This window comes from Gossypium arboreum, chromosome 5, assembly GCF_025698485.1.
Source record: "Gossypium arboreum isolate Shixiya-1 chromosome 5, ASM2569848v2, whole genome shotgun sequence".
Taxonomy (NCBI): Eukaryota; Viridiplantae; Streptophyta; class Magnoliopsida; order Malvales; family Malvaceae; genus Gossypium; species Gossypium arboreum.
Window position 1 is genome coordinate 4,040,301 of NC_069074.1, and position 25,912 is coordinate 4,066,212.

At 34.3% G+C, this 25,912-nt stretch overlaps 4 protein-coding genes across 6 annotated transcripts; 3 read left to right on the forward strand and 1 right to left on the reverse strand.

The window, feature by feature from the left end:
* The first annotated feature begins 420 nt into the window (after window positions 1-420).
* Window positions 421-2,303, forward strand: LOC108470609 (CBL-interacting serine/threonine-protein kinase 25-like). Its single transcript, XM_017771967.2, has one exon. The coding sequence runs from the start codon at window positions 775-777 to the stop codon at window positions 2,125-2,127; it is 1,353 nt and encodes a 450-aa protein (XP_017627456.1). The 5' UTR covers window positions 421-774; the 3' UTR covers window positions 2,128-2,303.
* Window positions 2,304-10,311: 8,008 nt separating this feature from the next.
* LOC108471247 (probable WRKY transcription factor 40) lies at window positions 10,312-12,125 on the forward strand. Its single transcript, XM_017772877.2, has 5 exons — window positions 10,312-10,694; window positions 10,794-10,853; window positions 10,959-11,282; window positions 11,380-11,496; window positions 11,605-12,125. Exons 1-5 carry the CDS (start codon window positions 10,623-10,625, stop codon window positions 11,971-11,973), a joined length of 942 nt encoding a protein of 313 aa, XP_017628366.1. The 5' UTR covers window positions 10,312-10,622; the 3' UTR covers window positions 11,974-12,125.
* Window positions 12,126-13,714: 1,589 nt separating this feature from the next.
* On the forward strand, window positions 13,715-15,440 carry LOC108473196 (WRKY transcription factor WRKY76-like). Its single transcript, XM_017774732.2, has 4 exons — window positions 13,715-13,878; window positions 13,956-14,168; window positions 14,321-14,437; window positions 14,709-15,440. The coding sequence occupies exons 1-4, from the start codon at window positions 13,852-13,854 to the stop codon at window positions 15,108-15,110; spliced, it is 759 nt and encodes a 252-aa protein (XP_017630221.1). The 5' UTR covers window positions 13,715-13,851; the 3' UTR covers window positions 15,111-15,440.
* On the reverse strand, window positions 14,928-24,952 carry LOC108470396 (formin-like protein 6). 3 transcript variants are annotated; one of them, XM_017771685.2, is made up of 17 exons: window positions 24,009-24,952; window positions 22,777-23,477; window positions 22,337-22,558; window positions 20,370-22,201; window positions 20,156-20,285; window positions 19,919-19,990; window positions 19,561-19,659; window positions 19,398-19,439; window positions 19,209-19,289; window positions 19,074-19,124; window positions 18,893-18,974; window positions 17,940-18,034; window positions 17,461-17,532; window positions 17,255-17,371; window positions 16,973-17,041; window positions 16,816-16,882; window positions 14,928-16,209 (listed from the first exon to the last, which is right to left on the reverse strand). In XM_017771685.2, the coding sequence occupies exons 1-17, from the start codon at window positions 24,079-24,081 to the stop codon at window positions 16,052-16,054; spliced, it is 3,963 nt and encodes a 1,320-aa protein (XP_017627174.1). In that variant the 5' UTR covers window positions 24,082-24,952; the 3' UTR covers window positions 14,928-16,051. The 3 variants fall into 3 exon arrangements, with proteins under 3 accessions (XP_017627174.1, XP_017627173.1, XP_017627175.1); XM_017771684.2 differs by having other exon boundaries at window positions 16,813-16,882; XM_017771686.2 differs by lacking the exon at window positions 14,928-16,209 and adding an exon at window positions 16,413-16,712.
* Window positions 24,953-25,912: the final 960 nt, after the last annotated feature.

Consider the following 25,912-nt stretch of genomic DNA (forward strand, 5'->3'; position numbering starts at 1 on the left):
CATTTCAAAGGGCAACGTGGAGTAGGAAGAATCTTTGGTCGCGAAAGAAAATAAATATTGCAGTCTATGTTAGCTGATATTTGTATGGTTTATTGAACTAATAATAACTATCGTATTTGACAGATTCAAATATGAACATGTGTATGGTTTCTTTAAAATACTCTCTGTCCAATAGCTTAGAAAAATATCTACTGAAAACAGTCCAAATAAAACTGAAAATAGGATTGGGAAGGTAAAAAAATATAAAATCAGAGAAGAATTTTTGACCCAATATGCACGCTTCTAGACAAATTTGTTACCGGGTACATTTGAATTTTGGGTGCATACGGATAGACAAGTCCATTATCGAAACAGAGAAGAAAGCCTTTTAAAAACAAAGAGTTTTACTTGTGACGGAAAAGGTGAAATTGATTTGTGTTATTAAGGGTTAGTTGTAACTCCCCCACCATTAACGCGTCTTCCTATATATAGTAGTTAACATTTTGGAAGCATTTTCGTGAAATTTCATTCTGTGTGCTGTTGGGGGCGGCAGCTCCATGTCTCTCAAAACGCAATACCATGTGCTCCATTGTCTTCTTAATCGACTCCCTTTAGCTCCATACAATGATGCCGTCAACTGGGTTGTTTTCATCTGATGGAATCATTTAAAAATCAACACACTTGGATTCTCTTTCATTTCACATCTTTGCTAAACCACCAACCACCCTCCAATCCTCCGGATCTTAACACACAGTTCCATAATTGTTGTGTGTGGGAAAACAAAATAGGGGATTCATGGAAGAGAAGCATATTCTGTTTGGGAAATATGAGATGGGGAGATTGCTTGGGAAAGGCACTTTCGCCAAAGTCTACTACGCGAAGGAATTAAAATCGGGTGAAAGCGTCGCGATAAAGGTCATCAACAAAGCTGAGGTAAAGAAAGAAGGCATGATGGAGCAGATCAAGAGGGAAATCTCTGTGACGCGTCTTGTTCGGCATCCAAACGTAGTGGAACTCAAAGAAGTCATGGCGACCAAAACCAAGATCTTCTTTGTTATGGAGTACGTCCGTGGCGGTGAACTATTCGCCAAAGTTTTCAAAGGCAAACTCAGAGAAGAGGCTGCTCGTAAGTACTTCCAACAACTGATAAGCGCAGTCGATTTCTGCCATAGCAGAGGTGTTTCGCACCGGGATTTGAAGCCCGAGAACCTTCTATTGGACGAGAATGAAGATCTGAAGATCTCTGATTTCGGGTTGTCGGCCTTGCCAGAGCAGCTTCGCAATGATGGGCTCCTCCATACTCAGTGTGGGACTCCGGCATATGTTGCCCCTGAGGTTTTGAGGAAAAAAGGCTACGATGGATCCAAAGCTGATATCTGGTCTTGTGGGGTTATCTTGTATGTGCTTCTCGCAGGTTTCTTACCGTTTCAAGATGAGAATATTATGAAGATGTACAGGAAAGTTTTCAAAGCTGAATTTGAGTTCCCACTCTGGTTTTCAACGGAATCAAAGCGTTTGATCTCTAAACTACTCATGGCTGACCCTGAAAGGAGGATCGCAATTCCAGCAATAATGCGTGTTCCTTGGTTTCGAAAAGGACTTAGACGTCCCCTTGCGTTTTCAATTGAGGAACCCATATCAGATAATACAGAAGATGATGATTCTGCCTCCAAGACTACCAAACCATCGTCTCCGAAATTCTTCAACGCTTTTGAGTTCATTTCCTCTATGTCGTCAGGGTTTGATTTGTCGAGTTTGTTCGAAAACAAGAGGAAACCGATGACGATGTTCACGTCGAGATGTTCACCTACAACAATCATGGCTAAAATTGAAGCTGTAGCGAAGGGGTTGAACTTCAGAGTAGGAAAAGTCAAGGACTTCAAGATGAAACTACAAGGGTTATCAGAAGGACGGAAGGGGAAGCTCTTGGTGACGGCGGAGGTGTCTGAAGTGGCACCGGAGGTTGCAATTGTGGAATTCTCCAAGTCTTCCGGTGACACCTTGGAATATGCTCAGTTCTGCGAGGAAAGTGTGAGGCCTGCATTAAAAGACATTGTTTGGACATGGCAAGGTGACAATTTCAACTACTCTAGTAACGTTAAAATCGAGAGAGAAGAATGTGAAAAGTGTCAGCCACATACAGCCTAACCCCCTACGTACAAATTAGAGAAACTTGGTTTTGTTTTTCCTTCTATTTTGGAAAGATAGGTTTCAGAATTTGTAAATCCTACTATTACTCTGTAATTACTACAGTAATGTTTGCTTGCAAGTTTGAAGTTTGGTTACAGATAATAGATACAGCCCATGGATTGTCGGATAAGAAATTCTTTTAACTTCAAAAAGTTATTTTGGCTTTTCCCGGAAGCGCAAACAAAGATGTTTTTGTCAGTCTTTTGCAGCTATCAAGTATGACGACTTAAGATTCAACCTACTTCTAACCATCTATTGGTATGAGTTTTTGGTGCTTTCTTGATGAGAATACAGATGAGAAAGACAAAATTGTTAAGACTTTGATGATGGAGGCCGCTGCTTGGATTTGCGCATTGTTTAATTGTTTCAATACCATTTCAATTTTGAGGTTTTTTGGGGGGCCCGGAGAAGACGCTCCCGAAGGCAATCAGAATTGACCCCTCTTTCGTAGGTCAGAAAAAGCTTTCGGACTCCATACAAATTATATATTATTTTTAAGATCTATATTTGAATTAAGCAGCTATCGTGCACTCAAATTACTGGTAGAACCCAAGAGATGATTGTTTTTGGTACGACTCAAAGATTCAGGTAGATCATCCTGGCATGTATGTAGTGATAACAGCGGAGGACAAAGCACAGTTAGTGAAGTGATGTTAACCATGGATAAATCAGCTTCTAGACACATTTTAAAAATCGGTGAAAGGCCCACAGGTGTAGCTTTCAGATGAGATGAGGGACAATATGCGTGGAATGTTTGTAATTATGACTGGATTGTCATTTACCTCTTTCTCTGGTGGCGGAAATCAGGACAGGTGTTGACCTTAACTTCCGCATTTCTGTGAATATCAGAACACGGATTGTTGCAGGCTTTGAGATAAATGAGAAGGTCACCATCAAGTAGTTAAAAATGTATGGTCATGGAAAATCAAGAACGTTACATGCACGGATAAGGATCTACTGAAAGCGGCAGTTGTGTCAAGCAAATCTGCAATGGCAAAGAGACTTCTTTATCTATGATCTTGAAAATCCCGAGAACAATTGATAAATCTTAAAAGTCTAAGCTCTCATCATTAAAAGAAAAGTAACAAAAATTAGACCTAAAAGCACAGGTAATTGGATGACATGGAGTTGGAAATTGAGAAACCTTCTGGTTTCATCTGTGCTATAGTTTTTGACTTTGAGCTAACCTCGTCCGCGAGGGTTTCAGCACTACCATGTGACCCTTATTGAACAAACAAAAAATAGAAAGACCATGTACCTTTTTTCATCAGAGACTAAGGGAAGGCGCAATGAAATGGGATCTAGTTTTCGCCTTTGAAGCTTTATGTTTAAGATAAAGCCTGCCTACTGGGACTGGGAAGGTTAACAAATTAAACCCAATTAAGACCCAAAAATCATAGAGGCCCAAATGTGAAAACGGAACATACCAATGGACCCTTATCTTTTACAAGCTGGGTTGGGTAGGCTTTACAATTTTTGTCCAAAGAGCAGTCAAGAAATTGGTAAATAGCCACCCAAATCCCCCCCCATCTACTTCAGGCCTTGTGAAGCTGACAAAATGCTGCTATTCCAGCAGTGGAGCATTGAAAACTATTGGACTTCGGCCTGCACCAAAGATGCACCGAAATTCACTTGGAAAATAAGTGATTGGTTCAAACTTTAATAAATAGTAGGGATTTTGCTTATAATCATGCGTTTTAAGACTTCTATTAGTTCTTTTTTAAAAGAAACTATTTCATTTTTTGTGCTTTTATTTGGGTCCTAATACTATTTTCATCCTTTTTATTTGATGATATTGATAAGAACAAAAACTAGTATTTAATTCAAACAAACTAGTATTTAATTCAAACAACTGATTGTTCATCCCCTCAAATTCCAACCTCTATATATGACCAACTCTCTCTTGCCTTTTTGAAGGATTCCCACCAATCTCAAAGACAAAGTAGTAACTTTCAAGTTTGATGCTTTATGATCAGATTCTCCAAACAAGAACAAAACAACAATCAAAGGTAAAGATAATAACCAATTTGCTTTTGCCTTTATCACGGCCAGCACTTAAAATCATTTTCCTGTTTACAAGTTTGGTGCACCCCACCACTCAGCTTACCAACAAAAAGAAACATAAAAAAATGTGGTATTGGGAAGTTGTAAATCACATCATGATCAAATGAGACAATAATATCTCATAAAAACAAAGGGAACCCAAATTAAAAGACGATTCCCACTATCATGTTGTAAATTAATTTGATTTGGTTTTGTGTTTTTTTTTAAGTAAGATTTTAGGCGTCAGACAAATCACGTCATGTTGCTGATTTCATGAAGGGTCTTAGGGAAAGTGAAACCAATAACAAAGTAATATATGCGATGACTTAGAAGACCTAAAACCTAAAGTTTGTGGATGCATTTGAGAAAACAAATTTTATTGCTTGACTTGTTAGTAAAGTTTATATTTAAGTAGGCATCACGTGTAAACCAAGTACAGAAGGGGATTTTTTATAACAACTTAAAGCTACGAATTATTCTTTATAAATAATTCTATGGAACTTACGACGAAAAAAATGAAACAATTAAGTATATTATCGGTAAAAAAAATCTTAGAGGAAGAATGTTTCATATAATCTGATTTAAATAATCGTAATATCAATTCTGGATATTGGATTTATGCTTATTTTTCCCCTACTATAATAAAGGAAAAAAATTAACATGCAAATGAGGTTTTTGATTCAGTTGACAAAGATTTTGAGTACTCAAATTCGAGACTCATCATATATAGTTATATATGTGGGTTCAATTAATTTAGTTTATTGATTTTAGTTTGAATTGTATTAATTATACAGTTTCTTGAATATGTATTTATATCTTAATTGTATTTGTAACATTTTCAAATAAAAAAATTATCACTAAAATATTTAAAAAAAAACTATCGTTAAAATTAAATATTTTATACGGTGAGCTTTTCAACTTTAAAGTAGTTGCCTCAAATGAAAATATTATCAAAAGACATTGAAGTTTCACAATCTTTTGTCCTAGATGTAACAAACAATCTAAAACTTTGGGGTACGACTATCTTTTTCCATCCCACATCCAAGCTACTTGACGAGATTATCCTTTTCACTATGATCCAAATCCAATAAGTTTCCTTTCCTTGGTTCAATGGTGGATTTCAATGCAACAGATGTTCGCCTCCTGGGTCTCATCTCTTTGAACTTTATCTCATAGCTTATATTTGTTGGGAGATTTAGAAGGCTTGCGGCACCACCATTTTTGAAGGAAATGCGAAGGATTTGGCATAGGATTGGAAAGAAGCTTTCGAAAGATATTCGAACTTCCTCGCAACAACCGTTCCTCTTCAAGTCAAGTCATCTATAATATGGACTATTCTCTCTAACACATCTTTAAAGATTAATTGCAATGTAACATTTTTTTTTCGACCTCAAGAGATATCGATACCTTTACCTGAGACAACTAAAGATATGTAGTAATTATTGAAATCAATGCGTTAATTCACTCCTTTAAATTAACAGTTGAAGCATTTGTTTTAAAACTTGGCTCGAAACTACTACTCTCTTACGAATGGCAATATACCATATTTGAATTTGACAACAAACTTTTTATTGACCCTTTAAGTTGGGATTCTAACCATCCCTAAAATTTTTTAGCAATTTTTATCGATATATATTCTTTTTAATTTTAATTTCACTTCTAACTTATAAATAGATTGCTAAAACTTTAAATGAATTTTTTGTTGAGTTCATTAAAGTCGATGCTTTCAATAATTTACACTCTTATAATGAATACTAGCATGTTTTTAAAAAATATTCGTACGTTAAGTTAAAGAGGTAGTAGTATTGACAGCAAAGATAAATGTCCCATGTGCGATTGAATAAAAAAGAGAGCTTGTTGTTTTGTTTTGTTCCTAATTTCCATTATTGACACGTCCAATTCAAAGCATGGCTTCGTGTTTAACATTAAACTCACGGTCACAGAAACAGACATAGTCAAAGAAAAGACACGTAGATGTGGATGGGAATTGGGTGCGTGGCCACAAAAAGAAAAGAACTTTTAATCACCACTCAGCTCAGCACTGGTTAATGTCCTCTATTGATTGCTAAGCAGTACTCTACGTAATTGATTTCTAGACTCCCATGAAGCATATAAACTAAAGCAGTTGCACAACTGATGAGCAGATACAGGGAAGAAAACAAGAAAACTTGACATGCTATTTAAATCTAAATAGAACCCAGATTTAGACATTTTATTTTCCTACCAATCTTTGCGAAACCAATAGAAAATATAATCCGTGACTGACAACAACGCGGAGCAATTATATTCCTACACGCAACTTTGTTTAATTGTATCGATGAGGATATTTGGGGATTTAGACTGATTCTAGCTTTCAATTTCCAGCCGCCTAATCAACCAACTTGTTCACATTGCTGTTTTTCCTCCTTTAAAATTTGTGTGAAATTGATGTTTGCATTGCCGACATCTCCATTCACGCATCTTTCTCATGCGTGGTTTTTGCCTGTTTTTGAATTTTAGGGTTACTTCCCATTCCATGTTCAAGAATTGGTTAACACTGTGGATTGACTATAAACCTTGGAATTTACTATTTTGAAAAATGAGTTTCTACAATTATTATTACAATTGTTTCGTATAATTATAACTAAAAAAAAATCAATGTAACACACATGATGAAACTTTAAAATAATAATCAAAGGATAAAACTATGTAGGATAAAACTCCAACTCAAATTTAATATCAAATGGATCACATTAGCAGCAATAAAAGAAACACTTCATAATGCAAAAACATCCAAATTTGGGGGTTTGAAATATGAAAGCCAATCACATCAGTTGTGAACATAAATATTGTCTTGTGAAGATACTATAAATAAAGCTGTTGAAATATAAACAACTCCCTGTCTGAACAATATGCAGTAAACCTTGAAATGGAATCAATTTTTGCCTGTTCCTGTCCTATTCACAATTACCTTTAAACATCAAGGGTCTTGTTATGGTTTGTTAGTAAAATGTCGACATTTTATATTCTTGACTGCAAACAATTTCTTGATAGCTTTGATTAGTTATTGAAAATATTCAAATAACTTATTTTTTTATATGTATTTAATAATTCATGATGTACCCAAAAATACATTTCATAATAAAAATTATTTGATAGAATAATTTCATGAAAAATGTGATGAAAATTATATTTTTTTCACATTTTATTGTATTTTAAATACATTAGCTTACTCAACATTTACTCCTTAAATTTCTTCTTTGTATTTTCAAAATGATATATGATAAAAAATTATTATTAAATTTAACAGAGCAAATAGCCAACTAATTATCATAGTTTAAATTAATCATTTTTTAAAGAGAATCAACTCATATTTTGTTTTATTCTTAATATATAATATTGTTATAGTGTTCTCCATTATCTGTTCTTGGACCGACCCATTACCCGGCCAAAATCGGCCCATCTCTTCTTACCTGAATAAGTATATAGTTTGCTATCGTATAGTTCGCCATTATGATTCACCTATGCACTTCGCCACCATGCAGGCAAACTTATATTAGGAGAACACATACTAATCTTAGGAGAGGGTACGTGTCAATATGTATAGAGCTTATCTGATCCTAGTACGTCATATCAAATGACTGTATCTTATAAATACGGAAATGAACTCTCAAGAAAAAAAGAGAAAGAACAAACACTCAACAAATATATTTTTTTAAATCTATAATATGTAAATTTGATAATATAATTTATTGTAAATATTTCATGAATGTTTAAAAATATATAAATATAAAATGTAAAAATTTATAAATCAAATTTTACATTGATAAAAGGTAATTATATATTTTTATTTTAGAGATGTGTTAATCTCTAAATTCGCTACTAAAAGTAAAACGATTTAAATTTATATCAGATATGTATTTAAGAAAATTTTATCTACCATTTTATATAGATTCAAAGTAATTATATTGAGTTAGAAATAAATCCAGTCAAACCCAACCGTCTAACCATTTAACCAGGAAAGGTTTTGGTGATGGACAAAATAGCAAAAGAAATTCTAGGATGTTGGAAATATCCATTTTTTTAAAAAAAAAATTAAGCGCGACGTTTTCAAACCGTGTGGGCGATTAGTTATGGCCTCAGCATTTTCCCTTTTTCAAAAGTCAATACGACTATGACCATGAAATTGAAAGCTTAATTGAACTCTACCTTTTATTTCTTCTCACGGATTATATTTATTTATATATGATTAAAAGTAATTTTAAAATAATAAAATTCACACATAATTTATTTGAATATGAGATAAAACTTTTCATCTTACTTTTGATACCATTATATGATTACATAGTCGTAAATGCCTTTTTACATGATTAAATTAATTATAATTATAATTAAAATTAAACTCTATAAAATACAATTGAAATAATATTTAAAATATATTTGAAATTGCAGTAAAATAATTTTAGAAACAATTCACACGTTATAAAAAAATTAAAATAAGCCTGTACATTATTCACTTAAAATGAGGTTTAAATATGAAATATCAAAATATTAAAATATTCACCTTTATGCATAGAACGAATTAAAGATGCTCATAGATTAAATTGAATCGAATATAAACATAGTATTAATATATTTTATATTTGTTCAAACTTAATTCAAGTCGAAAAAATATTATGTCCGAAGAAGTTTTGCTTGCTAATATATGGATACAAATGTGGCAAATGGGTTGTAGTAAAGTGTTAGAAAAGGGATAAAAAAATTAATTACATCTACTTGTAATGATTAATAATTTGATAGAGATTATTTTACACTTGTTTTAGTTAAGATAGGAAACGTGCTTATTTTTATATTAATATTTTCTTAGAGATTATTTCACACTTAATTTTGTTAAAGATAGGAAACGTGCAGATATAATTTGAGATGGAAAAAAGAGAATAGTGACCAACTAAGGCCGTTATCTTGCTTAATAGTTATCGTCTTTCTAATAAAGCAAGCGCCTTTTCTTTATGCGTTTAAAGAAAATAAAAGGCTTAGATCCGTAGGATGACATGGCGTCAATGGTCTAAAATATACATATGAGCCTAGCCTTCAAAATAGGTTTAGTGTCATTGCAAAATAAAATACCCTTATTAAAGTTTATAAAAGTGATGATCACCGCATTTGAGGAGTCGCAAAAATGCATATCATCCCGCCTGTCCCACGCCCATTCTAATCCTTGTCGGTAATAAGGAAAACATTAAGCACAAATCAAACTACAAAATATAAGAAATCAAGTCTCCCGATTCGAGTAAAAATAATAGGATAAATTATATTAAAGTTATTAAATTATTAATAAATTTTATTTTAATTATTTAATTTTAAAATATTATAAAATAATTATCAAATTATTTAAAAAATTTATTTAAATAACTGAATTATTCATATAAAAAATATTTAAATTTTGATTCACAAATTGTTCAAAGTTATTTTATAAAATAAAAATGTAAATTTTAGAAGAGAAATAAAAGAGCTTTCGATTTTCTATTAGTGCAGTATAATGAGAATAAAGAATGTCAAATAACAATAATTTTAATAGTTCAATGACTTAAAAAAAATTTTAAATAATTCAATAATTATTTTATAATTTTTAAAGTTGATTTATGTAAAATAATATAAAATTATTTTGATTTAAAATATATCATTAATAATATTTTTATAATTTAAAATATTAAAACTAAAAGAACACGTTGGGCACGTGGCAGAACGTGTCATATCAGTGTTATTATTATTTTGTTCCAGATCAGTATTATTATTAGCGGTAGTAAAAATGAAAGAGCCTGGAAAGAACGGGAGCGTGGTAGGTGAGCTGGCTGAAAGTAGGAAAGTCGACTAGATAATCTTAAGGTCAACAAGACGAACCTTCTCTTAGTCTTTGTGGGTTCAAGAAATATGTACGTATTAAACCATAAATCTACTGTCATTGGTGGTGGTGGGGGCTTCACTTTTGACTCTTGACCTTGAAATCCCCTTTAGAATTTCAATATCTATACACTAAAAAAAAAATCCCAATATGTCCAAAACCACAAATAATTAAAATTCCAGAAGGCAAATAAATGTTTAACAAATTGATATTTGTTTGTATGAATGTAGACAGGTTACCAAGGTGAAAGAGCGAGTTTTTATTCCAAGTGGGATGTCATATGTAGGTGAGAGAAAGGCTCTTTCAGCCTCATCTTCCTCTAACTTTCCTGGATAAACCAAATCCTTTTGAAACATCATCTGAATTTAGCCTCTATATATTTCCAGATTCCTCGCTCTGGGTATTATTACTCTCTTATTCCCTTCTCAAAAACCTTTCACTCTCTCTTCCTCATCGTTTCTTCACAGCTTCAGCTCCATCGCCTGCCTCTTTGCTTCTTCTTTTCTTGTTCTATAGTGTAATTTCGGTGATGGAATCGGCTTGGGTGGATACGACTCTCGACCTCAACATCAATCCTTCCCATAATACCATCAAAGTTCTGGTGCGTTTGAGTTATCAGTTCATGTTAGTGACATGATTTTCTTGTTTTTTAGATTGTTGGGCTTATGAAAACTTTTCAACTTTTTTTTTTCTGAAACAGAAGAGAGAATCCAGTGGAAAACTGGCTGATTCTGATGTGAAAGTACCAGTTAAACAAGAGGTCAATTTCTGGATAAGTTTATTAATCGTCTTTAAAAAACTTAAAATTGTATATCCTAGAAACTTGGATTGCTACTTCATAGCTGATTTATATTTCTAATTACAGACCGGAGCTTTGTTGGAGGAATTGAACCGGATTAGCGCTGAGAACAAGAAGCTAACTGAGATGCTAACAGTTTTATGTGAGCGCTACAGCTCTTTGCAGAACCAATACATGGAATTGGTGAGCAGGAACTCGGGAAGTGATGCAACAGCTGCAACATCAAAAAAGAGAAAAGCCGAGTGTGAGGATTATGCCACCATGATTGGATTCAGTGGAAAAGCTGAGAGCAGCTGCAGTGATGAAGACTCGTGCAAAAAGCCTAAGGACTGCATCAAAGCAAAAATTTCAAGGGCTTACGTGCGCACAAATCCTTCTGATAACAGCCTGGTAAGTCCCTCCCTAGAGTTTTAGTATATGCTATGTATTTAATAAACCTCCAAGTAGTTGGGGTTCTGAATTTTTCTTGTGTTCATCTGTGTTACAGATTGTGAGAGATGGATATCAATGGAGAAAATATGGTCAAAAGGTTACAAGAGATAATCCCTCTCCGAGGGCATACTTCAAGTGCTCCTTCGCCCCAAGTTGTCCCGTCAAGAAAAAGGTGAATCCATGCTTCTCTCCCACATTATTTATGATCATATACAACTTGAATTTTTAATTAGTCTCTGATTGTTTGTTTATTGTTCTTTTTGCTTGATCCTTCTTTTAGGTGCAAAGAAGTGCTGAAGATCCATCAATCTTGGTTGCTACTTATGAAGGAGAGCACAACCATGAACAACACTCTCCACCAGCATTATCATCATTAAGCCCCAACAATGGTACCAGTAACCCTCGTTCAGCTCCTGTTTCTTCTTCTTCTTCTGCCCCCGCCAAATCTTCACCTCCCACTGTAACTCTGGAGTTGATGAAACCAACTGGGTTGGGTAATGATACCCAAAACCCAACCCAACAAGTTGATGAACCAGCTATCCAACAGATTTTAGTTCAACAAATGGCAGCTTCTTTGACTAGAGACCCGAATTTTACAGCAGCTCTAGCTTCAGCCATTTCTGGAAAAGTTCTAGATCACAAGTGGTAAAATTCAACATACTTAGGGAGAAATCCATAGTTATGTAATTCTTTTTCCTTTTTGTTTAGATTGGTAGAGAGAGTTTCAGTATCAACTGATGTAAATAGAATCTTGAATCTAATGTCCAAAAAGAAAATGAAGGTAATTCTTTTTCTAAGTAATTCAGCTGCAATGATCGTTAATGCTATATTCCAATTCAGAAGGGAATTTAAATACTGGGATATTCCCATGTTACAACAAAAAAATTCATTTACAGTTAACTGTAGCAAAATGACTGACATCCAATTTTTATTTTTTTTGCTTCAAAGTACATACAAGGGTCAGAAAATTTACACAGTGAAATCCTTGTTTGAGTGTTGTTAATTGTAAGCTTATAGCGGCAACAAATTCATCTGCAGATGAATAATAAGGCATGTGTATCTCTGTTCATTGTTTTTTATCGTAAAGAAACCAACAGGCATTTTTCAAATAAATTTCCGTAGATATTTACTATCATTTTTCTCTCAAAATTAGAATATTGATCGTCATTGATAACAATGACTAATTAAGAGATATTTGGTATTAAATTATTGCCAAAATAACAGATGTCGTGTATGAATTGGATGTTGTGGTATAACTAAATTTAAATGCTTGACTTGATGGAGCTACCATTGACTAATAATTTAGAGATTATATAATTTGAACATAGACTTTTCTGTAAATGTTCTTTTCATAATATGCAAAATAGTCAATTATGTTAAAAGAAAATCTTTATCCACAACGTCTTTCATTATTTGCACAATGTAAAGTTATACAAATCAAAGATTCCCAATATAAGTGACCTAATACTCAATCATGTTACACGCTTTCTGCCTTTATACCGTTTTGGGTCAGTTTCAACGATAAATCCCCCTTCACCTGCCCATGGTTTCATATATAGGAATGTAAAATAAGAGGGCAGGTGTACGGAGACATCGCGGTCAAGAATTTTTATCTCAATTCTATTTTGGGATTTTCAAGACTAAAATTATTCTCGTCTCATCACCCATGTAGAAATGAGGCAAGTACAAGATTATACTCATGTTTGCTCCACTATCTATGGTGGGTTTAATTTTTGTCTCTATTTTTACCTCATCACTCGCAAAACGTGTATCTATTCGTATTTAATTTGGTGCAAAGTGGAGCAAGATCCCCGTAAAATCCACTCCACTGACATCCCTATTCATACACCTAAAATTTATCTTATTAATTTAAATCATAAACCTATTTGAATCTAATTGATTATAAATTAATAATTTAAAATTTAAATTAATTGAAATCAAAATCTTCTTAATATGAATGTAGATTAGGTACATGGTCTTATAACTAATATATTATTTTTATAAATTAATTACTAAATGTTTACACAAAAGAAATATATATAAAATAAATATGATGATTACATGGAAAACTAATTTAATTATATTCTATTAGAATTGAATCTTATGTATCACGTAAGCAATAAAATTCTAGATGTAATTTATATGATTGATCATAAATTTTTATTTTTCTTTCCCTTGTAAAATTTCCGGGAAAGATGGGATAGAAAGAAATAGAGAAATCAAACAAGGGGAAAGACTAAAGAAATGAAGTCCACGCATTTTGTCTGCACCCGCAAACACGTCGGACCCATTTCTCACAAACAAAAGTAATTGGAAAAAAGAGAAGTGATTACTTCATTTTGAATGATGTCACACCTATTACGATTTCCATAGTCGTGAATCTCGATCCTAAATTCCACTCAAATATTAAATACCTAGTTGATGATTCTACGGAATTCGTGGAGTTTCCTGACTGAGAAAAACCAAACCCAAATATAAACTCTTCCGGTTTGATAATTTCTAGTTTTTTTGGAGAAAGAGATTAGCCATGTCTCCAGATTACGACAAAGAAAAGGTTAATATACATATATATATATATATATATATATATATAGCTTCTTGATTATATGATTTTAAGAAGAAAATTTTCAGGTGGAAGTTCTGGAAGCGGAGCTGGAGTGTTTGCAGAAAGAGAATGAAGCTCTCGGATTAATGTTTGAAACGATGAGCAGAAAGTACATCATGCTTCATCAAGCTTATCTCCGCCAGAAATCAAACAAGAGGCAAAGACTTGAAGTTCCGGCTGCTGCTGGATCCAAGGCGTCACAGGTTTTCGTGAAAACGGACCCCAGAGACCAAAGCCTTGTAAGTGAGATCAACATATATCAGAACTTTACCCTAGCTAGCTAGGTTTCTTAATTTGCATGTTTAATTTTTACTATTAATTCCTTTCTTTTTTTCAACATGTTCGTGATGATATATATGTTACCTAATGTTACCAAGATTTGTTTACGTAGATAGTGAAAGATGGATTTCAATGGAGAAAATATGGCCAGAAAGTTACAAAAGATAATCCCTCGCCTCGAGCTTATTTTAAGTGCTTTATGGCTCCGGGATGCCCTGTCAAAAAGAAGGTATATTATATACAAATATATTTTTTATGCTCCAACTAAGGATCTTTGATTTTTGTTTTAATGAAAGAGATTTTTTATCAACTTATGACTCTTAACTTTGAGATTCAAGATAAGCTATAAATGACTAATTTGGAGTAATAAAAAAAAGTAATTTCTTTTAGAGAAGAACACTAATAGTGTATAATTCTATTATTTTTAATGATCTGTGTATCAAAATTAATTCCTTCATTTATAATTTTGCACTGAAAGTTATGGGGTAAAAAATGTGTAGGTTCAGCGATGCGTGGAGGACAAATCTATTGTTGTGGCAACATACGAAGGACAACACAACCATGATGTTGATTCCACAGCTGCCGGAAAATCAATGTTAGCATCATGCAGCTCGGCGATATTTTCCGGGACGAGAAGCGTTCCTTTTCCACCTCTGGATAACCCTTTTCCACCACCCATCACCCTTGATCTCACTCTTTCAGGCTCCGACTTACAAAACCACAGAAACCTTCCAAGCTTTATGCATGATTATAGCACCAGTAACGACGACGGAAATAATAAGAAGAAGAAGATCGAAGACTATGTTGCATCCTTAACAAAAGATCCTAACTTCACTCTAGCTTTAGCCGCAGCGGTTGCTCGCTCCATCAAAACTGAACACCCTAAACCATCACCCCCGTGAACTTCAAAAACAAACTAAAACACTATGGTAATTTTTTTTTTTTTTGGTGAAAAAGAGAGAAGATAGATAATGGAGTGAATATCAAACACTTTTGTACTTTGTATATGCTTTGGTGCAAATATGAACGGCGGCACGCTGCTTAGCTACTATATGTTCCATAAACTATTTATCTATAGATATCTAAAATAAGTGTCGTTAAATTAGGTTAAGTTCTTGAGAACATTCAAGTTGCTTTTCCTTACATAGCAGGATTTTAAAGGGATTCTTTTTTTTTTCTTTTTATAATAAGAATCCGAGCCAACAACCAAGGAAGATCGTTGTTTGATCTTATTCAGAGACCAACATGTGTGTGTGTGTACACGTCCAATGGACCCAAAGAGATCATGAGAATAATAGAAACAAGTGCAGTACAATTCAGGATGAGAAATTTTGATCACTGGCTAATCATCTCGTGATATTAAACTCAAATCACATTGACATTTAGATTCCTATAACTAAAATTTTTACACAAAATATTGAAAAGAGCACAAGCTATCATGTATTGTATGTATTCCTATATTTTACAACAAAAAAATTTACGCATCCTACGAGAGGCTCTGGAGGACCTAATGAATTCCATCCATCAGCTCTACTTGTGGACGGAAAGTGCAGCTGAATGCATCTACAATAGCTTACTATTTGAATTTAGTATGTGGACCCGCCTGCGTTTTAATCAATACAACCCCTTATTCTTGCTGTCTTATACACATGATACATTCTTCTCCACGACGTGGTGACAGTGATGAAAGGCTCTAATTCGTGCTATGAGCTTCCAAGAGTTTACTCTCCATGGAGCAAAATTGTCTTATTTCATATGGGAGCAGTAGAATGTTATGTAAATTGACAGGAATATGGATATCCTATAAGCACCGATCATCAAATATTGGCACTTTCATTGGACATCATTTCAAGTGTTCAGACTTCTTTGTCGGAGTACTAACTTTCAGCTTCTCATTTTCTGCCTCTTTCTGTGCTTTCGTCTTTTCCAATTCAAGCTGCTTGCAGTTTTCCTCGTGTGCTCGGACAAACATCCTCACAAAATTGAGCAGAGTGGACACAACTATAGGAAAAGTTGGGGAAAAAAGAGAGTAAATTATCAACACTCAAAACGTAAAGCAGACCTGTGGCTGTGATTTACATGGGTGCATGTTGGCTAATAGTAGTGCAAAGCATTCAAAGTCGAGCTATACATGCACATAAACAGATGTGCAAATGTCATCAAATCACTTAGAACTAATATATTAGCATAAATGCTAGCTATAATATGAAATTCAGAGCAACTTTCAATGATGTGTTCACCGAAGTGAACTGAAAAACAATAGCATTCTCAATTCCACTCTGATGCAAAAGCTTCCACCATATACTAGATCAGGGTCATTTTCACCATATGGGACGGCACCCCTCATACTATTGCTATTGAGGGTCAACAGAAATATTTTTACAATAAAGAAAATGAACAAGGCACAGATGACTTCAGACTAATTAGACCATAAAATTTTCATTATCCCAGGCTTCAAGAACCCAACCCTTGGTCTTACCCCAACTTCACTAAATCAAAAAGAACTGCAACAAAATGTAAATGAATCAGTTCTTTTAAACTTTATGGTCCTAGATTGTTGCAGCGTAATCAGTAAGCATTAAACAAACATGTTAAGACCACAACTACCTTGCTCAAATGGGCACCGTGCCGGATCTTCTCCAAAATAAAGAGCCAAGGCATCTGCATTTCTACCCTGAAACATCCAATTTAGAAATGCTAATGAGATAGCTATGTAGCCTGTACGCTTAAGAAGTCAGAATAAAAAACTCAATATAATACATACCACACTAGAATAAAGCAAAGCCAAAGACCTGACTTCACTTTCAGCAAAACCAAGGAACTCCTTTAAAGTCTGAATGTATAAATAAATAAATAAAAGCATTATTGTTAGTCAAACAATATGGAATAAGAAAAACAAGTAGAAAGGATGGGGTTTAGAGTTTATAGCTTAGGGTTTATGGTGTCCCCTAGCGGAGATGCATCCATTACCAGCAGAAATCAAAGCAACACATAAATGTGCAGAAACCCCATTAATGTGCAAAATAACTAGATATATAAGAATTACCCAGCAAAATGTTTCACACACTGGCCCATCATTTTCTGAGGCAGTCAGTTCTTGTACAACTTTCTCCAATCCTTTACTAATGGCTTGCATCTCCTCTGCTAAACATTTCAATTGTATCTGCGTGGCAATCAATAATTTTACTTAGCAGCATATGACAAGCACTAAGCAAATTAAGTATGACCCCAAAAGGCCATAAAAAATTTTACCTTCGTTGAAGCTTCCAAAGTTACAAGGTCTTTCGTAAATTCTAGTAATTCTGGCGACTTTTCATTCAGGACCTAAACAGTAATGAAGTAATGGGAGGCTCATGAAATGGTAGAGGCCATTAGCAGCAAGTGTAAATAATATTTTCATACAGAATATGTTATTGGTTGAAATGGTAATAAATGCAATATAAGCAGTTAAATTAAACAGGTCCTTAACCCAAATTCTTTGTTTTTAGGAAAAATAAATGAACATAATAAAATCTCTAGTAAATTCGAAACATGCATGCAAAACTAATGACAATGAACTATGATGAACTGATGTCTGCATATTCCTTACAAAGTGTATAATGGTCTTAAAACAAACATAGAAGTGTTCCCCCTAGAAACATAAGTGTAGAAATGCAAGAATATGTTATTCAGGCAAGTTTAACAACAAACATCAGTATCAGGGAAAGTAAGAAGGGCAAATGATCTTTTACCTTGCAAAGATAATGCATGAGAGTCATCTTGTTGTTCCGAGCTCGTGTCTCAGTGAGTTTCAGGAGACTATCCAATCGAAAACCAACAGCAGAACCTGAGGGCAGAAAGAAACCATTAAGTACTGAAATCCTCAGAATAAATTGATGCTTAAGATTGTAAAGAACTGCCATCTTAGGAGAAGAAGTTACAGTACTGATAATAGCGCTCGAAGACACGGTTAACAGAACAAAGTTATCAAATTAGAGTTACCAGAAACTGATTTAGATCTAGGGCATTTGGTATGATAGAAAGCGAGAATTTTCCATGAAAGTAAAAATAAATTATTAGACAAAATTATCATTCTTTTATTTTGATTGAGGGTATTATTTTGTTCATGGTATTACCTTTTTTTCCTTTTTTTCTATTCTCAAGTAATTTTGTTTTTATCTAATTATTATATTGTGATTTTTTAATAATTATTAACTAATGCATTTTTTTCTTAAACATATTTTACATATGTTTCCTCTCGTGTATACACAATTTTATTTTCAATTAAAATTACAATTTTAAAATTACCAATTAACATTAAAAATCCATAAAATACTACTAATGCAGGAGGATGTGAGTTCAAATGCATTATCCTCTATTAATGGGTTGGGGAGGGGCAAGAATATTTTTATAAATCTAACCTTCCCCACGATTACATTCCATTGGAATCATAAGTTGAAAAATCACAGGATTATTGGATAGACATGATACATAGCAGTAATCAACTACAGGATTGTATTAAACATTTAGGGTCAATTAACAATAATGAAATGGCGACAGAGACAATTAATTCAAGTAGAACAACAGAAGGCAAGGAGATTGACCTTTGTTTCCCATTGACAAACATATCTCACCATAATGAAACAGAAAAAGAAGACTGCAATAAGATAGTAATAAAAACTACCACATCAACAAAATCACTCACCCCTTGCAGTGCCCTTGTTCAATGCATTTCCCAGATAAAGAATAGTTTGCATGATCCTTTTCAATTTGACCGAATTCCTCACCTGATGAAAGTGTTGGTGAAATGGTACCAATGACAAATTGTTCAGTAAAAAAAATCATTTGAAAAGGCTAATTTATGTAAAAAGGAGAAATTAACTTGCCTCTTCAGCTGTAGAGTTTATGATATTCAAACCATTTCTAAGGTCAGAAACCTGGAAAGATGCAAAATTTACCAATTAGGTGACAACAACAGAAAGCATCCGATATCAATTTGATTACACAGTTTCTCCTCATACCTGGGACGAAAATTGTATCTTGAATAAGAAAACTCTTAGCTTTGACTCTACTCGTGGCACTTTTATCAATTCTAGGAAAAACTGTCACCAAATACAAGGCAGGTAAACAAATATAATGCTTGTTTTCTTCTTAGAAGGATATAATGTTTGTTAAAAACACGTGTATAGCACAAAAGTTACTACACTGACTTGTTCACATTTTCCCAACTTCTCTTTATCTCCATTATAACCCTGAAAATAAGAACATGATCATCACTTAAAACATGATTTTTTGCGTAACATGCCAAATGATGTCATCAACTCAAATGGTTATGAACAGTAACAGCACAGAATAAGCATATTTTTTCAACACCTTGAGTAATTCAGTCTCTTCTTTAGTAGGACAAAACTTAATAAGGTTCTCAAGCTGATCGGAATCTAATGTTGTATCATCCAAGGTAAGTACCGAACTCTGCAAGATAGTGGCAGCAAAATAAAAATGTAAAAGATCAATTTAAGAATATTTCAGGGGCAACAATTTGTAAATTGACATATGGAATGTAACATTAGGTACAATTAGGGTAGTCATGTGGCAAGGAAATGAAGTAACTAAAAAAAAAATCTAAGCCCAACGTGTAACAGTGTATGAATACATGATATTTGTCGCTTGTAAATAGAACTATAACTGAGAATCTAAACTACTAAGAGAAATACCATATAGTTTATCTTACCGTCAAATCAGGCAAAGGAATTTTGACTTTTGTGAGCATGATTTCACAATTATATGCCCGCCTAAGCTCAATCTGCAAATCAATGAATTTCATGTGTGATAGCAAATACAGATTAGATGCTCCAAGTGTGGAACTGTAGACAGGTTTAAATACATGAAAAAACTCCAGGTTTGTACATAACCGATGAGGGGTTTCCACTTTCAACATGTTGAGAAAGAAAATTATCATGCTAATTACCAGCTGGACTTTCTCAGGTTTACGGCCTGAAGCACCTCGATTTGATTTCCCATCCCTGCTACCATTATCTGAATTAGGTGCGGCTGCAGAGAAAAGACTCTCAAGTTCTGACATGTCAATTTCCGGAGCCCTAGCACAGATTTTAAAAAAAATGAACCATAGTACATTTCCATAGAATTATATGAACTAAAATGGTTCAGTGACAAATATGTACTTGGAAGCTTCTTCAGGTTTTTGTGCCTCAGCCCATAAGCTTCCTTGCATCGCCCTCGTCAACTTCAACCAATGATATGGCTTCAAGTTGGCTTTTCTAGGTTGAGCCAGACTTTTAGGACCTATGCGTGATATGGCCCGTCCCTTCAAATTCAAAGGAGCAGCAGAAGGTGGTCCTGGAATTGAAGGTATATTGCCATTGCTTACTGAATGTAACTGTGGAGAGGTGTCACCTGCTTTAGATAATCCTTTGGCACAAGGAGCTGGAGGAGGTGGCACAGGTGGAACATGAGCAGAGTTATTTGATGAAGGACCCTTCGCAGCAAGACTAGGAGGAGGAGGTGGTGGTGGCCGTGGCACTGAGGATTTACTAGTAGTATCTGAGATAGATGCAGACTGTGGGGGAGGTGCAGGTGGTGGAGGAGGTCCAGATGTCCGAATCTGTGGTGAACATGAATTGGGGCAGGTGGTTGAGGAAGCCACGTTAGGGAGTGGTGGAGGAGGAGGGGAAGCTGAAGATGAATTATTTACGGTAGAAGATGGAGATATAGCTGAGAATGGAGGGAGTGGGGGAGGGGGAGGGGGAGCTGAAAACGAATTCTTTACAGAAGAAGATGGAGATGTAGCTGAGGATGGAGGGAGTGGTGGTGGGGGAGGGGGAGACTGGCACAAGTTCTCGACTTTGGGAGCTAAAGATGCACTCAAGGAGGGAGGAAGAGATTGAAGTGAATTCTTAACCAAGGGAGATGGAGATGCTCTAGAAAAGGAATGTAGAGGAGTGGGAGGATAGGGGGGAGACTGGAATGAACTCTTCACTGAAGGAGGAGATACCTCCAGAGAAGGAGAGGGTTGATAAGCAGGAGATGCTCCTGAAAAAGAGGGCAATGGAGGAGGAGGAGGAGGAACAAATGATGACTGACCAGGTGAAGCAATTGCACGAGTAAGTTGCAGATGCTTAGGTGTATTTGATAAAGGACTTGAAACTGATGAGAAAGATAAAGGTGATGCCACAGGATGACTATGATCTTCACTTTCAGATGCATCATGATCATGCAATAGAGCTGTAATGCCAAGTGCTGAAAGTGGACTACGGTATCTTGATATTGCAGCAGGTGAACCTGGCAAGGAATTGCAATATGAAACTGGAGAAGAGATTGAAGACTGAGGTCCTCGCTGGGATATAATCTTAGGTTGTGCAGGCCTTTGCACGGCAACCTGAAGTTCTTGGGGTTCAGTTTTCTTTCTGATTGAATTTACATCCAGGACAGGAGTGAAAGTCGATGTAGATTGTGCAGGTTGTTGTGAAGAAACTTGAATTTCTTGAATTTCAACATTCCTTCTACTTGAATTGGTAAGTTCTGCTTCTTGTGGAGCAACTTGAAGTTCTTGTGATTCGGTTTTCCCTTCAGTTGAGCTTGAATCTAAAGAAGGCACAGCAGAGGGTGTATGCTGTGTAGCCATTTGAGGAACAACCTGGATTTCTTCTGGTTCAAACTTCGTTCTAGTTGAATTTGCATCTGATAATTGAAAAGAGCATATAGATTGTTTCTCCAAAGCATCGGATGTTGGACTTGTAGTAACGTGTGCTGGTGCCTCCGAGTTAGATTTCTCCTCGACTTTATCGTCATGCAAGACACTGGCTATTTCCCTACTCTTGGGACAACCTGTCTCCAAATTTTCTTGTAGCATATTTGCTACATCTGTATAATCAACTCTGCTGAAAATTTCTTGAACTTTTGCAAAATCATCAATGGAAAGGCCATTTTTCTCCTCAAAACCCGGAAAATCAATTGAAATAGCAGAAGTTGCAACATCTATATCTGAGAAAATGACCTTCACTCGTGCATAAAAGAATAACTATTCAGAATCACAATAAAACAACACACAACAGATTTGGCCCTAAAGAAATAAAAAAACACAAGACAGAAAAGTAAGGAAAAAAGAAGATATATATATATAATTACGTACCTCTGCATTGAAGTCCTTTGGAAATTGGTCCTTAGTATTCCATAAGATGTCAATTTCATCACGGTTAAGCATCAAAATGTTTGATCTTATAAAGGCTGTATTGAACATGATCCTGAACACCATTAATTCCCGCTCCAGATTGCTATCCAAACTAATACATTCAAGCACAACATCACCCACAACATGGCAACGGATGTTGATTTTAACTAGTTCACAGTCCGCCTGCAAGAATAAGTGAAGAATATATATTAAATAATTATGACTTGGATAAGAGTGAACTCATTTTTGAAGTAAAAAGCAAAATAAGTCGCATTGTTAATGGTGATTTCAATGAAACAAAAGAAATCAAGAATAAGCTTCCTTTCAGGGAAAAAAAAAAAACTAAAACAGAGAATGAGATAAAGAAAGAAGTTACTACGAAATAAATGAACTGGACTCACTTGTTTGTAATACTGAACAAATTTACTATTCTTTGGCGTAGAGAACAGAACTTTGGGGGTCCTATCAGCAGCCATAAAAGGATCCTGTCCATATATCCTAAATATCGGACGGCAGCCCCCCTCACCATCCATATTAGGGATACATCTTAGAATAATACAGTCCAATGTAAGTGCCTTATCTGATGGAGGCCATTCTGAGTCCACATTTCTCCGAGAGACATACTGGAGGTACCTTAGTTGGGAGGGTAGTGGATTCAGGGAAGATGTCAAATGCAAAAGCTCACGAGGTGCTTGCTTATAGATCATTTCTAATGTTTTCTGCTCCCCGGAGTACTGCTTTCGATTTAGTAAAAGAGCAGTAAGCATAAACGCCAAAACTGGCAACCCACCTCGTTCACTATGCATTAAGATTATATTTTGTTGCCCTAGTGAGAACCAGTTTTCACTTGATTTCAGGAAATGATGGATCAGCTCCGTGGTGAGTAATGGGCAACCTTCATATTGACGAGGATAGTCCATTACGGTCATATCGTACTCGGACAATATGCTAGCAATTTGGCTTTGGTACTCTCCTTCTCGGAAATTGAACACCATGAATGAAGCATCAGTAAAATGATCACGGAGTTTACACACTATGTTTTCAATATAGACTCTATATTCCTTTTCTTCCCGTATGTCCGTGGAAAAGCAGCAATCAAAAACTACAAATGCATACAACAGCACATTGGTTATTAACAATACAATAATACTTTCCAGAGATAGACAGAGAGCGAGTGGTATAAACAATTCAAAACCTTTAAAGAGGGCAAAGAGTTAAAAATTATGACTAAATGCATACATCAAATCGAAACTAGGACCATAAATAACAGCAAATAAACGAGTAATAAGAAATGTCGAACCTAAGCCATTAGCTTATTTTTGCATATATGCTAGTGGCTCAAAGGATGAATTCTTACAACTAATGCTCGCAGCAGAAATTAGATCAAGGCTCCAACTGCTAAAACACTTTCCCTTTTTGTTTTGTTATTTCTTTTTAGCACACAAGGAATGGGAAGTATTGACGACCTGTTCTGTACATTAAAAATACACTAATATGGCGATTTAAGCCAGAAAATACTTGGAACTAAAAATGTCCAAATTAGTAAATAGGTATTTTTTCTATTCCCATTATTGTTTAACATTCACGGAAGCAAATAGATTTTTTTTAAAAAGCAAAAACAAAAAAAGCGTACCGTAAACCCTTTCAGAGATCTCCAAAAGTCCATCAGGCGGCTTTCTAAAAAAGAGCTTCCTAAACAACCCCATTGTGGTTTCAAGATCTGTCAACAATCAGCTTAGCCCGGAAGAACAGATACGCACATTTTGAGCTAGTATAGAGAGAAGAAGAAGGAGAAGCTGAAGGGTTCAAATGATTGTATTGGCACTGCGCATAGCAATGGGAAGATTGCCGGGTTTTGAAGCAACGAGTTTTTAGGGAAGTGTCCCAGAAACTTAGCTTTCAATCAAGATTCAAGAGATGTTATGAGATAATGACTTTAGGTTTAGGACAGAATATTCCGACAATGTTTTGTCAAGGCAGACAAAGATTTGGTCTTTGGAGAGTCTTTTTTTTTTTTTTTCTAGTACTATGAATTGAAGCAAAAAAATAAAAGAAAAAAAAAAGAACACCAAAAGAAAGAAACAAAGTAAGTGAGAATCTAAGAATACAACCAAAAGATCTCAGCTTTGTCTCTATTTTTCCATCATTTTTCTGTTTGTTTGTTTGGTAATTGTTAATGAATAGCAACCAAAAAAAAAAAAAAAACACCCATTAACGATCGGTCCCAGTTTCATTTATCTTCCCATTAGTTTCCATGATCACGGGTTCTTTTGTTTTTGTAATTTCCTTCTATGATATACCATTTAATAATACTCACCAGCACGTCCGTTTCACCCATCCTACGTTTTTCTGGTTTTTTCCAAATTATGAATTTTTTATTAAAAAACAAAATTCTAGTAATTTAAATCAATTAGTTTTAAAAACAAAAGTATTGTAATTAAAATCATAGGACTCATGGAACCTCACCTTCAGTTATCAGTTCCGTTTTTTTGTTTCTTTGTAATTTGATAATACCAAACCAAAAAAAAAAAAAAATCCTTTAAGAAAAACAACTACTATTTTAATTATTGGGGTAATCTCTAAAGGCGCACTTTATTCATGTACTTAATAACTCAAAAGATGTCTTTTAGTGGGCCTAAAATGGCTCTCAAAATCAAATCAGTATGAGTTTGGTTGTTAAATCGAAGGGCGGTTTTATGGTATCCATTACAAATTTTAATAAACGGAAAGGTCCTTTGATGGGAAATTTAAAGGAAAAAAGGATTCATGGCCCACTAAATCTTAGGTTAATATTTGGATTATGAATAAAGTTTTGTATTTATTTTATAAATATATTTTATTATATGTCCGTACGAGGCTTGTTAATTTTTAATTTTATTTAATGTATTATTTTTCCATAAATCTCACATATAACAATGGATGACAAATTAGTTTATCATAATAATACAATGGGTCAGTGTTACTTTCATGAGTTAGCTAGTAATAATAATTTGTTTTGTTAAAGATAATTGCATTATTATTAACAATCAAGTTTATATTAAATATTATAATTAATGGTTATTCTTTTGTGAATTCGATCGAAATTATTAATTTTTCCAATATAATAATTTAAGGAGTGATTTTAAGTCATTTATTAGGAAAATCCTTCTAATTTATTCTATCATTTTATCAATGATCACTAACCATTTTAGAAGAATAAGACATCATGCAAGAAATTGTATCACCTAATATTAAAGGACAAATTTTATGCTAAAAATATCCAAAAAAATTTTGAGAAAGGGGAAATGTTCATAATTCGAATTTTAGTAGATTTTATATAAAAAATATATTACAATTTAAGAATAAATTAAAAATTATAATGATTAAAATTCAAAATATAATTGATTAAAATTTAAAATATTTTTAAAAATTAAACCAACAAATGACAAAGAAAAAAGAACAAATATGGCTCCATTTGTCATTACCCATTGAGATATCCATCTGACATCACCTATAGCCATAGTAATGGAATGGGGTGAGAGCAGATAATGTTAAATT